The following is a 17,163-nucleotide window of genomic DNA, read 5'->3' as shown; positions in this document are numbered from 1 at the left end:
CCCTTGGGGCCTGTCACTCTGCAGTGTGTGCGAGTCCTGGCCACAATCTTGGCAGAAGAATGCTTGTACCCATTTTGCAGAATAGCTCACTGAGGCTGAGAAGTCTTGCCCAAAGTCGCACTGCTCAAGGCCATAGCTGTATCCAGCTTCCCCCAGAGATCAGCCACCTCTGGATCCCCTTTTTCAGTCCTGTCCTTAACCTCTATCATTTTACCCTTCCTTCCTTAGACTTTACACACTGCTACCCACACACCTCTCCACTGTAGCAAGTTCTCACACGCATCCCCTTATACCCACAATGACAAGAGATCAGCCCTCCCTAAACACTCCCAATCCCTGTCCTTCCTAAGAGCCTTTAACCACCCAGAGTCTTTTCTCTTGGGACCACACCCACCCAAGGACTCCAATCCTGTTCATGTGTGGTATAGGCCACTCGCCACCCCAAGTAAACACTTAAAGGTGCAGCTTGGAAATCCCAGATTTCCATAAGGAGCCTAAACCCCACTCCTTAATTCACAGGCCCTTTGAGACACCCTTTGCTGGGAGGGTTGGGATGCAAGTCAAGGTCCTCACTCTAAGAGATAGGTTTCCTTTAAGATTTCAAATGTAACAAGGAGAGGAAGCAAGAGTCAGACCACAGCAAAAGCTGAAGGGAGGGACGGGAAGTGGAGACAAATTTTGTCTTTTCTCAGCAGAGGTTCTCTAGATACTGGTCTACAGTTTAGAGCAAGAAATGGGCATGGGGGGTGTTGCTTGTCTTGACCTCCAGCATCAGCCAGCCCACAGACAGCATTTTAGGACAACTCTAATTACTGGTTGAGATTTTTTAATGGGGAGACTTTTCTAGAAAGGGAAAACTAGACAGGGAGCAAATTGCTGGTGTCTAGGGGAACAGGAGGGATTGACTGCAAGGCAGGCATAATAAGAATTTCGGGAGGCGTGATGGATCTATTTGGTATCTTAATTGTGGTGGTCGGATGACTGATTTATCAAAACTCATAGACCTATACATCAAAACAAGTGGACTTTATCTGAATCAAAATTTTAAAATGCAAAAGAAAGGGGATATCATGGGAGTAGATTTTCATATCCCTTTAAAAATGAGCATAGCAATTCCATTTTTAGGCATAGACCCAAGAAAATTGAAAACATGCTCATGCAGAAACTTCGACATGAATGATTCCAGCGGCACTAATCCTCTAATAGCCCCAAAGTAGAAACAACCCGAATGTCCATCAGCTGACGAGTGGGTAAACAAAATGGGCTGAATCCATGCAATGAAATGTTACTCAGACATAAGAAGGAATGAGGTTCTGATCCATACTACAACGTGGATAAGCTTTGAAAACATTATATGAAGTAAAGAGTCAGATGAAAGGTCACACATACCGTGTGACCACTGTTACATAAAATGTCCAGAATATGCAAATCCATAGAGACAGTAAATTAGTGGTTACCAAGGGCTGAAGGGGGCTTCCCTCATAGTTCAGTTGGTAAAGAATCCGCCTGTGATGCAGGAGACCCCAGTTTGATTCTTGGGTCCAGATGATCTGCTGGAGAAAGGATAAGCTACCCACTTCAGTATTCTTGGGTTTCTCTTGTGGCTCAGCCGGTAAAGAATCCGCCTGCAATGCGGGAGACCTGGGTTCAATCCCTGGGTTGGGAAGATCCCCTGGAGAAGGGAAAGGCTACCCACTCCAGTATTCTGGCCTGGAGAATTCCATGGACTATATAGTCCATGGGGTCACAAAAAGTCGGACATGACAGCAACTTTCACTTTCACAGGGGCTGAAGGGAGGAGGGAAGTTGAACGGTTCTATGAAGACCTTTAAGACCTTCTAGAACTAACACCCAAAAAAGATGCCCTTTTCATCATGGGGGACTAGAATGCAAAAGTAGGAGGTCAAAAGAAATACCTGGAGTAACAGGCAAATTTGGCCTTGGAGTACAGAATGAAGCAGGGCAAAGGCTAATAGAGTTCTGCCAAGAGAACGCACTGGTCATAGCAAACACCCTCTTCCAACAACACAAGAGAAGACTCTACACATGGACATCACCAGATGGTCAACACCGAAATCAGATTGATTATATTCTTTGCAGCCAAAGATGGAGAAGCTGTATACAGTCAGCAAAAACAAGACCGGGAGCTGCCTGTGGCTCAGATCATGAACTCTTTATTGCCAAATTCAGGCTTAAATTGAAGAAAGTAGGGAAAACCACTAGACCATTCAGGTATGACCTAAATCAAATCCCTTACAATTATACAGTGGAAGTGACAAATAGATTCAAGGGATTAGATCTGATAGACAGAGTGCTTCAAGAACTATGGATGGAGGTTTGTGACACTGTACAGGAGACAGGGATCAAGACCATCCCCAAGAAAAAGAAAGGCAAAAAGGTTGTCTGAGGAGGCCTTACAAATAGCTGTGGAAAGAAGAGAAGCGAAAAGCAAAGGAGAAAAGGAAAGATATACCCATTTCAATGCAGGGTTCCAAAGAATAGCAAGGAGAGATAAGAAAGCCTTCCTCAGTGCTCGCTTCGGCAGCACATATACTAAAATTGGAATGATACAGAGAAGATTAGCATGGCCCCTACCCAAGGATGACACACAAATTCGTGAAGCCTTCCTTATTTAAAAAAAAAGAAAGCCTTCCTCAGTGATCAATGCAAAGAAGTAGAGGAAAACAATAGAATGGGAAGGACTAGAGATCTCTTCAAGAAAATTAGAAATACCAAGGGAACAGTCATGCCAAGATAGGCTCAATAAAGGACAGAAATGGTATGGACCTAACGGAAGCAGAAGATATTAAGAAGAGGTGGCAAGAATACACAGAAGAACTGTACAAAAAAGATCTTCATGACATAGATAACCACGATGGTATGATCACTCACCTAGAGGCAGACATCCTGAAATGCAAAGTCAAGTGGGCCTTAGGAAGCATCACTAGGAACAAAGCTAGTGGAGGTGATGGAATTCCAGTTGAGCTATTTCAAATCTTAAAAGATGATGCTATGAGAAAAAAAAAAGATGCTATGAAAGTGCTGCACTCAATATGCCAGCAAATTTGGAAAACTCAGCAGTGGCCACAGGACTGAAAAAGGTCAGTTTTCATTCCAATCCCAAAGAAAGGCAATGCCAAAGAATACTGAAACTACCACACAATTGCACTCACCTCACACGCTAGTAAAGTAGTGTTCAAAATTCTCCAAGCCAGGCTTCAACAGTATGTGAACCGTGAATTTCCAGATGTTCAAACTGGATTTGGACAAGGCAGAGGAACCAGAGATCAAATTGCCAACATCCACTGGATCATCGAAAAAGCAAAAGAGTTCCACAAAAACATCTACTTCTAAAAAAAAAAAAAATCTACTTCTGCTTTATTGACTACACTAAAGCCTTTGACTGTGTGGATCACAACAAACTGTGGAAAATTCTTCAAGAGGTGGGAATACCAGACCACCTGATCTGCCTCTTGAAAAACCTGTATGCAGGTTAGGAAGCAACAGTTAGATCTGGACATGGAACAACAGACTGGTTCCAAATAGGGAAGGGAGTACATCAAGGCTGTATATTGTCACCCTGCTTATTTAACTTATATGCAGAGTACGTCGTGAGAAACACTGGTCTGGATCAACCACAAGCTGGAATCAAGATTGCTGAGAGAAATACCAGTAACTTCAGATATGCAGATGACACCATCCTTATGGCAGAAAGCAAAGAACTAAAGAGCCTCTTGATGAAAGTGAAAGAGGAGAGTGAAAAAGCTGGCTTAAAAAAAACCCAACATTCAGAAAACTACGATCATGGCATCTGGTCCCATCACTTTATGGCAAATAAATGGGGAAACAGTGGAAAGAGTGATAGATTTTATTTTTGGGCTCCAAAATCACTGCAGATGATGACTGCAGCCATGAAAGTAAAAGACGTTTATTCCTTGGAAGAAAAGCTACTCCAGGGAGGCCTGGAGTCCATGCAGTCACAAAGAGTCGGACACGAATGAGCGACTGAACTGAGGGGCTGAAGGGAGGGGAGAAATGGGTAGTGACTAATTAAAGCCACCTGCCTTGCAAGTGTGGCATCTCAACAGCTGGACCGCCAGGGAAGTCCCTGGGCAGCTTTTAATCATAATTTATTCCCTACAAATTTGTTGCTATGTCTATTGTTTTGATTTTAAAAAAATGTTTTCAAACAGTGTTGTTCAATCGCTCAGCTGTGTCCGACTCTTTGTGACCCCATGAACTGAAGCACGCCAGGATTCCCTGCCCTTCACTATCTCCCGGATCAGGCTCAAACACATGTCCATTAAATTGGTGATGCTATCCAACTATCTCATCCTCTGTCACCCGCTTCTCCTCCTGCCCTCAATCTTTCCCAGCATCAGGGTCTTTTCCAATGAGTCGGCTTTTCTCTTTGCATCAGGTGGCCATGCAGCTCTCAAAAAGCTACAAATCTGCCCTACTCCTTCCTATATGGTAGAAGTATCAATAACCTGAGATATGCAGATGACACCACCCTTATGGTCGAAAGTGAAGAGGAACTAAAGAGCCTCTTGTTGAAAGTGAAAGAGGAGAGTGAAAAAGCTGACTTAAAACTCAACATTCAAAAAACTAAGGTCATGGCATCTGACCCATCACTTCATGGCAAATAGATGGGGAAACAATGGAAACAGTGGCAGACTTTATTTCCTTGGGCTTCAAAATCACTGCAGATGGTGACTGCAGCCATGAAATTAAAAGACACTTGCTCCTTGGAAGAAAAGCTATGACCAACCTAGATAGCATATTAAAAAGCAGAGACATTACTTTGCCAACAAAGGTCCATCTAGTCAAACCTGTGGTTTTTCCAGTAGTCACGTATGGATGTGAGAGTTGGACCATAAAGAAAACTGAGGGCCGAAGAATTGATGCTTTTGAACTGTGGTGTTGGAGAAGACTCTTGAGAGTCCCTTGGAGTGCCAGGAGATCCAGCCAGTCTATCCTAAAGGAAATCAGTCCTGAATATTCATCGGAAGGACTGATACTGAAGCTTCAATACTTTGGCCTCCTGATGCGAAGAGCTGACTCACTAGTAAAGGCCCAGATGCTGGGAAAGATTGAAGGTGGGAGGAGAAGGGGACAACAGAGGATGAGATGGTTGGATGGCATCACCGATTCCATAGACATGAGGTTGAGCAAGCTCCGGGCGTTGATGATGGACAGGGAGGCCTGGCGTGCTGCAGTCCATGGGGTGGCAAAGGGTCCGACACGACTGAGCAACTGAACTGAACTGAACTGAACTTCCTAAGCCTAGTCTCCAACTTCTGCCACTAGGTGGCAGTATGTTATAATTAAAAGCTTTGGGCCACAGGGATTAAAAAATTCCAACCCTCCCACAAAGAACAATTATAAACTCTGGGTAAGACAAAACAATTACTATCCAGGCCTTACCCAAAGTTAAATTAGTCTCATGATATATTTTACTAATGCTCCTCTTTAACATAGGATTCATTTTCTCAGTTTTTCCTGTTAATTGTAATCTCCAGGACGAATATACTTTCCAATTAATTTGCAATCCTTTAGATATCTGTTTGGTTACACTGGACACAAAAGCAAGCACACTGTCCCTTTGAAGGAAGTTGTTGTTCAGTCACTAAGTCGTGTCCAACTCTTTGCAACCCCATGGAATGCTGCACGCCAGGCTTCCCCGTCCTTCACTATCTCCCAGAGTTTGCTCAAACTCACATCCATTGAGTCAGTGATGCTATCTAACCATTTCATCCTCTGCCACCTTCTTCTCCTTTTGCCTTCAGTCTTCCTCAGCATCAGGATCTTTCTTTTCCAATGAGTCGGCTGTTCGCATCAGGTGACCAAAGTACTGGAGTTTCAGCTTCAGCATCAATTCTTCCAATGAATATTCAGGACTGGTTTCCTTTAGGATGGGCTGGTTTAATCTCCTTGCAGTCCAGCAGTCCAAGGGACTCTCAAGAGGCTTCTCCAGCACCAGAGTTCGAAAGCATCAGTTCTTCAGCACTCAGCCTTCTTTATATTCTCACATCGGTACATGACTACGGGAAAAACCATAGCTTCGACGCTATGAACCTTTATCGGCAAAGTGATGTCTTTGATTTATAATACGCTGTCTAGGTTTGTCATGGTATTTTTTTCCCAAAGTGCAAGCGTCTTTTAATTTCATGGCTGCAGTCAACATCCGCAATGATTTTGGAGCCCAAGAAAATTGAAGGCTGTAAGGTAATCTTAATTGGGGAATGATTTATTTAAGGGGGGTTTTCACCACTTCAGAGGCTTTTTCTGTCTGGGTGGGATATGCCTCCTCTCATCCTGAAAAAAAAAGTCCACAGGCACTAGCTGGTATCTGAAATTTCCCACAGCTTAAGGCATTTGAGGAAAGCCTCTGTGGTTGTCCTCAGTGGGCAGGCTGACTTTGTGTCAACTCGCTGCCTTCCTTTTCTTCCTGTATGAGAGATATTCTCTTGGGTTTCTATTACCATTAAGTGACAACTGTCTTTTTCTCACCCTGATGTAATACACAAATGCTTGCACCTAGATAATTCCATCATTCTTCCTTGCTTCACCACAGAGTAGCTACAGAGCCATTCAAAGACCCCCGTAAAACCATACATAGCAACTGAGCATCTCTAACCATTAAAAGATGACTTTTGGCCTTGGCATCCACCAAGTGGGCTGAATTCTGGGATAAGGCCTTCAGTGATTTTAGGAACCAAGTGAAACCTTTCTCTTCTCCCTGGGCATGTCCCAGTGTGGGACAGGGATAGACAGGTGTGCGTGTGTGTCTATCAGCATGTGTGTCTGTATGTTTGTCTGTATATGTGTATCTGTGTCTGTCTGCCTTTCCTCCATTTGACATCAGTGTGTAAATAAAGAAATGGTACCAAAACAAAATGAAATAAAAAACCCCAGACCACAAGCAAAACTCTAAATAAATCCTCAAGTTTGGCCTCGAGGTTTTACGTATCACAAGAACGATCAACTCAACCCCCGTGCAATGTGACTCCTTGGGGAGCTGCTGTATCCAGACCAACGACCCAGGAGACCACACAATGGAATTAACACAGCAAAGGTGACAGTCCGTGGGGCACAGGGTCCCAAGATGACCCCTCCCCAACCCTCTTGTGGAGATCCTAACAGGTACTGTGGTCACACAAGGTTACCCATTAAGTATTATCTGCCTCTCAGTCATGGGTTTGTAGCTGTAATCAGATCATCTACCCAAAATGTGCCCTAGAGGGTTCTCTTTAGGGATAGTCAACATTCCTCAATTTGCAAAGACAGAAACACAAGAAAAATAAAACACACACGGCACACACCAACGCCAGCATCCCAGGAAACAAACAAACCGGTTCACAATTCAGGGAAAAGCTCAGCAATCATTGCCTCTCTCCAACAGGGTACCCCACTTCAACACAAAACAAATTGGCTTATTCTGGAGGAAAAAGTTTCCTCCAGAAATGACTTACTCTATTGTATGGAACCCAGCGGCTCCCACGTGTTGATTTCTTGCTCCAACTGCCAAGCTATGGGGCAGCTGGTGCTGCTTTGGGGAATTCTGAAGAGAAGATCCTCAGGACAAGTGGTCCCACAGCTGCTAGGGCTTTACCCCAAAATTCCCTAACAGGGGCAGTTTGGCCAGGAGCAAGGAGGCTCCTAGTTGGCTTTGCCAAAATTGGTACTGCCTCCCCTCACAACAGGCCAATAAATCCAGAGAAGAATTGTCTGGGCAAAGTCAGGAGACCAAGAAGGTGGTGGACTAGTGTCTCAAAGAACCATTTTCTCCAAGTTATACTAAAAATGGAGAGAGAAAGTCCTGGTTCTGGGTCAGAGCCTGGAGGAGATGTGTTCATTTCTTCTTTCCCACAATCATTCACAGGTGAGCCTAGTCAGGAGGTTTCCCGTGAGTTAAACAGGTATTTTGGCTTAGTGCTCAGTATCTGGGAGGCTATGACAACCCTTGACAGCATACTAAAAAGCAGAGACATCCCTTTGCTGACAAAAGTCCGTCTAGTCAAAAATATGGCTTTTCCGGTAGTCATGTATGGATGTGAGATTTGGACCATAAAGAAGGTTGAGCACTGAAGAATTGATGCTTTTGAACTGTGGTGTTGGAGAAGACTCTGGAGAGTCCCTTGGACTGCAAGGAGATCAAACTAGTCAGTCCTAAAGGACGTGGATCTTGAATATTCACTGGAAGGACTGATGCTGAAGCTCCAGTACTTTGGCCACTGATCCAAAGAGCTTACTCACTAGAAAAGAACTTGATGCTGGGAAAGACTGAGGGCAGGAGAAGGAGATGACAGAGGATGAGATGGTCAGATGGCATCACCAACTCAATAGACATGAGTTTGAGCAATCTCTGGGAGACAGTGAAGGACAGGGAAGCCTGGCATGTAAAAGAGTCAGACACGACTGAGCGACTAAACAATCTGGGAGACAGGGTTCCCCGAGATGGGTCATTATATATAATTTAAGGAACAACCTCAAACCCTGCCCAACCCCTAGAACCCCCTCTTCAAATGCCTAGCCCCCTCCTTCAGCCTACAGCGGTCCCCCAACTCCCAACACGTTCGTCTCCCAGTCACAGCCCCTGAGGCCCCTGTCCCCCCTTCAGAGATACACACAGGTGAGGCCCCAGCACTGGCTTTTATTGCCTCCCTGGCAGAGAAGAGACATCCTTTGGGCAGGTGCTGGGGGCAAGTTCAGGGCACTTGGGGGTGTGTTTCTCCGCTGCGTGGGGTGAGGCTCAGACTTAGAGCTGGGGGGTTAGTGGAGGCCTTTGGAGGCTCAGCTTTATGTCAGGGGGACCTTGGTCTGGGCTGGGAGACTCTGCCAGTGAGAAAGGGGTGGTCCCTCATCTCATCATTTGGGCCTGTGAGCCCCTTTGGGGAGCTGGGAGGGGCTGCGGTGTCTCAGGGAGAGAAGTTGACCCAGTGGTGAGTCCATGGAGTGCCAGGGGCAGGGGGACGCCAAGGTCAGTGTCCACCTCCTGCAGGGCTGGACAGGTGGGGCCCTGGCCGCCGGGGCGCCCCAGGTGACAAGGTGGCAGTGCGCTCTCGGGGCTCAGAGCTCGTCGTGGTGCCGTGTTAGGTCCTCGCCGTAGTTGGTGGCCTGGCTGCCCACGAACATGTTCCAGTTGCCCAGGATCTCAGCCTTGCTCAGACGACCATCCTGAGGGGGTCAGAGGTCAGGGGACCGGCAATGGACCCACCTGGGAGGCTCCTCCCTGAAACTAAGGATGGCCTCCAGGTCTCCATCGCCCTCTCTCTGAGTCCCTGTCCCCCCTCTACTCCCTCCCCATCTCAAACTCTCTGTCCCCCCTTCCTTTCTGCAAACAAGAACCCCAAAGCCCCAGGCCCGCATCTCGGTAGTTTCTGCGCATCCCCCAGCGCCCGCCTGCTGGCCCCCCGCCGCGCACCTTGTCCGTGTCGCTCTCGTGCAGTAAGTGGTTGGCCTCCACCAGGGGCTGGTCCTGGGCGGGGGGCAGCACCCAGTGGCCCACCTCACTCCCGTCCAGCTTCCCGTCCTTGTTCAGATCCCGGAAGTCCCGGAACTGCTCCCGCTCGGTCTGCACCCAGGCCGGCTCCTCCTCCCCGGGCTCCGCCGTGTACAGGTCAGCTGGGATAGGGTAGTCGGGGCGAGAGGGGGTGACATCAGGGGCGGCTCCCGAGACCTCCCAGCCTGGTTCTGACATTTCCGGATGCCTGGACTTTCACTGTCCTTTGCCTCCATTTCCTCTTCTGTTTAAATCCGATTAGGAACAAACCAGATTTACAGGTGATCCCTTATACATGCATGCTATGTGTGCTAAGTCGCTTCAGTCATATCCGACTCTTTGCGACCCCATGGAATGTAGCCCACCAGGCTCCTCTGTCCTCTTCTCTAGGCAAGAATACTGGAGTGGGTTGCCATTTCCTTCTCCAGGTGATCCCTATGCTACACGTGAAACTGACTTCACTGATGGATTGGTTATTTGATTGATTGAATCATCCATCCATTTGGTTGATACACCCGTGACACAAGAGTGTGCAGTGCCTGGCACATAGTAGGTACTCATAGGAAGGAGGAATGAGTGAAAATTTTTATAGGCGATCTTTTGAAGCTACACTTTGAACAGCTCACCACACTCAGAACATCCCTCAAGATTCTGGGAGCCCCTCATTTGTGGCAATCATTTGTAAATATTCACAAAACCCTTCACCCGCAAGGGCCCACAGATAGATCCGGAAGACATTACAAACAGACAAGTCTTTTTTTATACCAGACACAAAGCCACCATAACTTCTCCTTGGGGGCTGAACCAGGCAGCTGTCTTAGAGATGTCATCAAAGATGGAGCAGGCGGGGAAAAAAATAATGGAGCAGGTGCTGGGCACACAATTACCCAGTTAACCTTCAGGCTTCTCTTTTTTCCTGCCACATCTCACGGCTTGCGGGATCTTAGTTCCCCAACCATGAACTGAACCTGTGGCCATGGCAGTGAAAGCGCCCAGTCCTAACCACTGTACCCCCAGAGAAGTTCCAGTCATCATTTCTTATGGGAAATGATGACCATAGTAACTGGAAGTTACATGGGGTTCTTTTTCTTGTTTGTTTGAATTGTGGTAAAAAGCACACAACCTAAGATTCACCATTAGTGACACTTAGCACATTCTCAATGTGCAGGAGCCCCTCCCTCTAGTTCCAGAACATTTTCATTTCCCCAAAAGACACCTGGAGCCATTCGGCAGTTACTCCCTATTCCTCCCTCCCTCCAGCCCCCTGGAAACCGATTATCTGATTTCTATCACTATGGATGTTCCTACTCTAGACATTTCAAATAAATGGGATCATGTACTATGTGGTCTTTTATGTCTGCTTCTTTTGCTTGGCCTGATGTTCTCGAGGTTGATCCACATTGTTATATGGATGGTGCTTCATTCTTTTTTATAGCTGAACAATATTCCACGGTCTGGCTGGATCCCCTCCTGTTTGCCCGTTCATCTATTGATGGGCCTTTGGATTGACTATATATATAGCTCCTAAATGGTAGGTGCTCTATTATCTCCAAGATGAGGAAACTGAGGCACACAGTAGGTTCTTGAGACATGCTTTTCTGGTCTGGCACACAGAAGGAAGTCAATAAATGTTTCCTGGGCCTAGCACACAGTGGGTGTTTGATCAAGATTTGCTGGAGGGCTTTCCTGGTGGCTCAGTGGTAAAGAATCCGCTCGCCAATGCAGGAGTCACAGGTCTGAGCCCCGATTTGGGAAGATCCCATATGCCCAGAGGAAAGTAAGCCTGTGCACCGCAACTTCTGAGCCTGAGCTCTGGAGCCCTTGTGACGCAGCCAGTGAAGCCCCCACACCCTACAGCCTGTGCTTGATAACAAGAGAAGCCACCACGATAGGAAGCTCGTACACCACGACTAGAGAGGAGCCCCCACTCTCTGCGCAACTAGAGAGAAGTCTACACAGCCACGAAGAGCCGCCACAGCCAAAATTAAATAGATGAATACATAATTTTTTTTTAATCTGCCCAACCCAGCAAGTATACATCATCAGTAAATGTCCCCCAGGCCTGACCCACAACTGATGCTCAGTGAGTGTTTGGGCGAATGGATTCAGGCAGCCCCCACTTCGGAGGGTCTTTGCTCTAATGGCTGATATGTATCGGCTGCTACCCGTGGCTGGGGAGAGGACAGGCATCCTCAGGGGGAGAATCGGGTCCCACTCACCGATGTACTCTTCCACTTGCACGTAGCCATCTTTGTTCCTGTCCAGATCCTCCAGGGTTTCCTGGGGAGAAAGAGGCACCGGGGCTGAGAAAATGCAGAAACAAAGGGAAGCAGTCAAACAGGACAAAATAATAGTAGTTTGGTCATTAAGTTCCTCTTCAAGAGCTGTAGATAATATTCTGAGCCATAGAGACTTCCTTGGTGGTCGAGGGGCCAAGACTCTGCACTCTCAATGCAGGGGACCCAGGTTCGATCCCTGGTTGGGGAACTAGATCCCACATGCTACAACCAAGAGTTTGCATGAGGGTTTCCCTGGTGGCTCAGTGGTAAAGAATCTGTCTCTCTAGAGCCTGGGAGCTGAAACTATTGAGCCCAAGAGCCACAACTACTGAAGCCCACACACCCATGCTCCACAACAAGAGAAGACACTGCAGTGAGAAGCCTGCTCACCACAACTAGACAGTAGGCCTTGCTCACTGCAACTAGAGAAAAGTCTACATAGCTATGACGACCCAGCACAGTCAAATATAAAAATAATAAATTAATTTAAAAAAGAGCTTGCAAGCCACAACTAAGACCCAGCACAGCCTAATAAATAAAAATAAATACTAAAAAATATTCTGAGTAAGATCCTTTGAGATGTCTCATGTAATAAAGATACTGAAACCCCCACCAGGTGGAAGAGGTGAAAGAAGTTAACTAGCCCTAGCATGGGCAGGGGGACAGGGGAAATGTCTGGACTTTTCATTCAACTTTGCTATGAACCTAAAATGGCTCTAGAAATTAAAGTCTAGTGGAAAAAAGAAAAGGGAGAAGAGGGGGAAAAAATCCCATCACTAGAATACAGACAGAATTAGCAAAAACAAAAAACAAACAAAAAAAATCATAAAGTAATAGAAGATGGGGGGCAAGCAGAAATGGCCTCAGAGTGGATACTCCATGTCTAGGGCTGGAATTTTCCTGGGATTCAGCCTGGATGAGGGCTTCTCTAAGGCACTTAATGGGGTGGGTGATTTTCTAAAGGTAGGCTGGGTGCTCGGATCCCAAATGTGAGCACAGAAAGGGGGAGGCCAGGGACTTCCCTGGTGGCCCAGTGGCCAAGACTCCATGTTCCCAATGCAGGGGACATGCATTCAATCCCTGGTCGGGGAATGGGATCCCACGTGCCAAAACCAAGAATTTTCAGGACACAACTAAAGATCCCATGTGCCACAACAAAGGCCCAGTGCAGCCAAATAAATAAATAAATATTAAGAAAAGAAAAGAACGGGAGAGGCCAGATTAGGAGAGATTAGACACTAGGGGGTGGAGGGTGGGCACTGAGGCCCCCAAGGTAAGTGCTGGGAGGCTAGTCTTGGCGTCAGAAGCCTAGGTCCCAGGAAGGGAGGTAGGGAGCCGGATTCCTCAGGCCCCACTCACAGCAATCACAATGTCCCGCATGTGAGGGAACTCCTCAGGGTGCAAGAAGGCCGTCAGCTCCTCCCGAGTGGCCATTGAGTCCCCATCCTGGTCAGCCACCCGGAAACGCCGCTCGTCCCGAGCCAGCATCTTCTTGTAGGTCTCCGCATCCTCCACGTCGTGAAATTCTTCACCTGGGGAAGGAGGGGTCTTGGTGGGCTGGGCTTTAAGATAGAGCGATCCAACTCAGGGGAGTCATGGCAGGAAGACCTCCACCGATTACTAATAAAAAACAGTAGCTACCTTGCAGTGAGAGCTGATGATGTGCTAAGCTCTTTATCCATAAAACTGCAATTCATTCTCACAAGAAGTGAGTTATTTTGTTTGTCCTCACTTTATGAAGAAAACTGACTCTCAGAGACAGGAAATCACTTGCCCAAGGTTATGCAGTCAGGAAGGATGGACTTTGAGTTGACATTGGCCCTCTGGGCCCTGAAGTCACACTCTGGTTCAGTTTACTGACTCAGCATGCTGGGAATAGAGGAAGGGAAGAGCATTTTCAGCAAAGGAAACAACAGTATGTGCAGAGTGCAGAGGTTTGCAGAGCATGGTGAGTTCAGGGGGCCTGCAGAAGATCCATTTAGCTTGGACAGAAAATGTAGAAAAGCGAAAGTGGAAGGCTGGCTGAGGTGGGGCTGAGGTTGGTTGAGCCTGAGGACCCTGGGGAGCCATGGGAGTCTGTGAGCAGAGGAAGGTCAGGGTCAGCTGAGTGTGGAATGATCCCCCTGAGGTTATGTGAAGAACAGTCTGGAGGCGGAGGCTGGGGTGAGGGTTTAGGTGCCAGAGGATAAGAGCCGTGGTGGGGCAGAACGCTGGGGCCTGGTGATGGAGAGGTGGGAATCCAGAGTCAGAGGCAGAAGAAATGGCTTTGGGGTTCTCAAGATGAGAAGTCAGAGGTCAAAGGTCAGGCTGATAGGGCTTGGGCGGTTAGATGTCCCTGGTCAAGAAACTGAGGTCCCCAGTGGATGTCAGAATGAGAAACCAGAGATCAGGGATTGGGGGTAAGCCCTGGTCAAGGGTCAGAAGCCAAAGGTTAGGGATCTGGTTAACGTGGCTTGAGGTTCTCAGGATAAAGGTGTCACAAAGGTTCGGGTCACGGTGTGTGAGGGGACCAGGGGTCAGTTCTCGCTGCGTACCCGGCTCATAGTGGCCGTAGGTGGCGTTGCGCAGCTCCTCCCAACCCACACGCCCATCGCGGTCTGTGTCGTACGTGTTCCAGGCCGCGCTCACTGAGTCCCGTATGTGCCGCTGCTGCGTGTGTGCGATCCACGAGCGGAGCTCGGCCAGAGACACCCAGCCATCCCCGTCCCCGGCGCGGTCCATGCGGTCCACGATGCGCCTGCGAGCAAGAGCGGGCGCACGTCAGTCTCGGGCCCCGCCCACCCCGGGTCCCGCCTTCTAGATGCTCGAGACACAACCCCATATAGGACTGAAAATGCTGTCCCCGCCGGCAAATCGGGGGGAGGAGCCTGTCAATCCCAGGACCACTCCCACCTTAGGGCTCCGCCCTCTCAATCCAGGCTCGGCTCCCAGAGGCGATAATCTCTTTACCGAGATGCAGCAGGCCTGTGGCTGGCGCTGCGCTCTACAACTCACAGGCTTGGGGGAAGGACCTATGACAATCCAGGGTCCCACCCTCCACTTTGGCTCCACCTCTCAACCCTGCGCGTGTTCCATCTCTCACTTGAAAGAGCCGGGAGGGGACGGAGGGCAGAGAGTCACACGGCGCCCATCACCGCAGATTCCCCGTCCCAAGGCTCACTCTGAACTCCGACTGCCACGGCAACATGCGGTCCCGACCGGCCCCCGTCTCACGCCCCGCCCCCTTCGCTGGTTCCACCAATCTCCTGGCCCGATAGCCCTGGTAGCCCCGCCCTCTGCCCCGCCCCCTCCCTGGCCGCGCGTGTCTATCTCAGGCTGATATCCCTGCAGTCCCAAGGTAAGCTGCGACTCTCCCCCTGCGCCTGGTTTTTCCTAGCCGTTATCAGGCTTTGCCCTATGACTATCACCACCAACACAGCGGGCTCGGCCTTCACCCACTCCTCTCCGAGCTCCAGCCTGATCCTGCACACCTCCCTGTCGCATGTCAGGGCCCCTTTAGGCCACCCCACCTCATGCCCTTCTCTCAGGCCACGCCTGTCGGTTCCCAGATCCCATCCCTGGTAACTCCCCGTCATTGGTCTGTGTCCTCGCCACCCCGACCGCTAACGGAGCCCTTCTTCCTGTCTCCATCCCAAAGCCCCTCGACCCAGTCCCCAGAATCCAATTTGAGATGGCCCTGGCCAGGTCGCTGACCCGTCCCTCCAGCGTTGTTGTCTCTGCTCTGCTCCGGCTACCCTGAGGTTCGAGCTGTGGTTAAGAGCTTGGACTCTAGAGCCAGACATTAAGGTTCAAATCCTGCCACCTCTTCTTGCTGGCTGTGTGACTGTGGGAAAGTCATATAACCTCTCTGTGCCTTAGTTTCCCCCTCTGTAAAATGGGAATAAATAATAGACCATACCTCACACGGTGGATGTTGGGATTAAATGAGTTAAGCCTGGTAAGCCCTTTGAACGGTGCTGGGTATTGTAGTAAGCGCGACCACAAATGCCTTAGCTTACTTCATCTAACTCCATCCATGCACAATATTCCAGTCAGCATAGCTGACCACCACGGCTATCTCCACCCTGAGTTGGGATACCCTGGTCTCTTATCTCCTGCCTGGAAGACTGCAGTCCCTTCCTCAACGGGCTCTCTGCTTCTTGCTCCCTATAGTCTGTTCCCTGCATGGCAACCAGAGGGATCCTGTTAAAACCTAAGTCGGCTCACCTCCTCCTTCAGAACCATTCCATAGCTCTCATCTCACTGGGGACCCAAAGACCCTGCACAACCTGATCCCTCTCTTCTCTCTGCCACTACCTCCTACTCTCTCCCTCTGCTCCCTGGGCTCCAGTCACATAGACCTCTCTGGTTTTCAGATACACCAGGCACATCATTCCCGCTCCTGCCTCGGGACCTTTGCACTTACAGTTCCCTCTGCCTGGAATGCTATTCCCCCATATACCCACGTGGGTATCACCTTCTCACTGAGGGCTCTCCTAACCTCCCTCTTTAAAATTACAATCCTCCTCCCCCCTCCATCTCTCTCCTACCCCAGACGAGCTTGGCTTTCCTCTGGGGTGAGTTGGTCGAATTCCTTGGCCACTTCTCGTCCCAGAAAAGCCTCATGATCATATTGGAAGTTCCCGTGAGCGTCATCATGAGGGGCTTCGCTCAGGGGGGCCGCGTGGTGCACCCTCCCCTGGCCATGAGGGCCAGCGTCAGGAGATGGCTTCGCCTGGGTTCCACGCCTGAGTAGCAACAGCAGCAGCAGAAGTGAGGGTGGCCACATCATCAGTCCCTGAGGAGTGGTGGAGGCTAGGAGTCAGAGTCACAGAGAAAAGGACAGAGAGGTCATGGGAGGATGGGGACGGGAGGAACCACCCAGGACAGGACACAGAGCTGGTAGCTGGCTGCAAAGTTTGGGCCACAAGAAGGGATAGGAAGGAGAAAGGAAGGCGGGATTCTCAGAGGTTAACCAGCTGTGGGGACCGAATCCTCCGAGGAAGTCCCAGAGGTGTCCTAGAGCCCCAGGAGGGTAGGATTCAAGAGGGAAACGTGGCGCCCTTCCCACGCGTAGTTCAGGGCAGGGTCGTGGCCAGAAAGAAATCTTGCAGGTTCGCGGGCATCGCTTTCAGCCTGGTCCCCAATCCTCCACCCAAGCGGACCCAAACCGTCCTCCCTGGACAGGCCACCCGCCCCCGCCTCCCTTTACCGGGTCGGATAGCTTCACTTCGCTCTCTACGTTCCACCCTGCGTTCTCCAAAAAGATGCCTAATTTGGCGGCTCCCCAGTCAGGCCCCGCCTCCTGAAGCGCAGAGGCCCCGCCCCCCAGCCAACGAGCGTTCTTGAGGGCCTCGTGGGGCGGGGCCAAAGGGAGCAGGGCGGGCCAAGGGCGCCCCT

General features: G+C 49.3%; 1 protein-coding gene and 2 non-coding genes across 4 annotated transcripts; 2 read left to right on the top strand and 1 right to left on the bottom strand.

The window, feature by feature from the left end:
* Nucleotides 1–2,529: 2,529 nt before the first annotated feature.
* Nucleotides 2,530–2,636, top strand: LOC133055282 (U6 spliceosomal RNA). The gene has a single exon (XR_009692581.1). It is a non-coding gene; the product is annotated as a U6 spliceosomal RNA (small nuclear RNA).
* Nucleotides 2,637–8,636: 6,000 nt separating this feature from the next.
* RCN3 (reticulocalbin 3) lies at nucleotides 8,637–17,050 on the bottom strand. 2 transcript variants are annotated; one of them, XM_061139841.1, is made up of 7 exons: nucleotides 16,976–17,050; nucleotides 16,314–16,561; nucleotides 14,319–14,521; nucleotides 13,144–13,316; nucleotides 11,725–11,785; nucleotides 9,428–9,627; nucleotides 8,637–9,180 (listed from the first exon to the last, which is right to left on the bottom strand). In XM_061139841.1, the coding sequence occupies exons 2-7, from the start codon at nucleotides 16,553–16,555 to the stop codon at nucleotides 9,073–9,075; spliced, it is 987 nt and encodes a 328-aa protein (XP_060995824.1). In that variant the 5' UTR covers nucleotides 16,556–16,561; nucleotides 16,976–17,050; the 3' UTR covers nucleotides 8,637–9,072. The 2 variants fall into 2 exon arrangements, with proteins under 2 accessions (XP_060995824.1, XP_060995825.1); XM_061139842.1 differs by having other exon boundaries at nucleotides 16,314–16,578; nucleotides 16,976–17,044.
* TRNAE-CUC (transfer RNA glutamic acid (anticodon CUC)) lies at nucleotides 11,920–11,992 on the top strand. The gene has a single exon. It is a non-coding gene; the product is annotated as a tRNA-Glu (tRNA).
* Nucleotides 17,051–17,163: the final 113 nt, after the last annotated feature.

Source organism: Dama dama, chromosome 4 (assembly GCF_033118175.1).
Source record: "Dama dama isolate Ldn47 chromosome 4, ASM3311817v1, whole genome shotgun sequence".
NCBI lineage: Eukaryota > Metazoa > Chordata > Mammalia > Artiodactyla > Cervidae > Dama > Dama dama.
The sequence above is the reverse complement of the archived record's forward strand: the minus strand, read 5'-3'. Positions and strand labels throughout refer to the sequence as shown.

Coding starts and splice junctions, on each gene's coding strand:
- RCN3 (XM_061139841.1), bottom strand. CDS start 16,555: ATGATGTGGCCACCCTCACTTCTGCTGCTGCTGTTGCTACTCAGGCGT. Junction 14,522..16,313: donor GAAAGCCAAGCTCGTCTGGG/GTAGGAGAGAGA, acceptor TCTTGCTCGCAG/GCGCATCGTGGACCGCATGG. Junction 13,317..14,318: donor CTACGGCCACTATGAGCCGG/GTACGCAGCGAG, acceptor CTCCTTCCCCAG/GTGAAGAATTTCACGACGTG.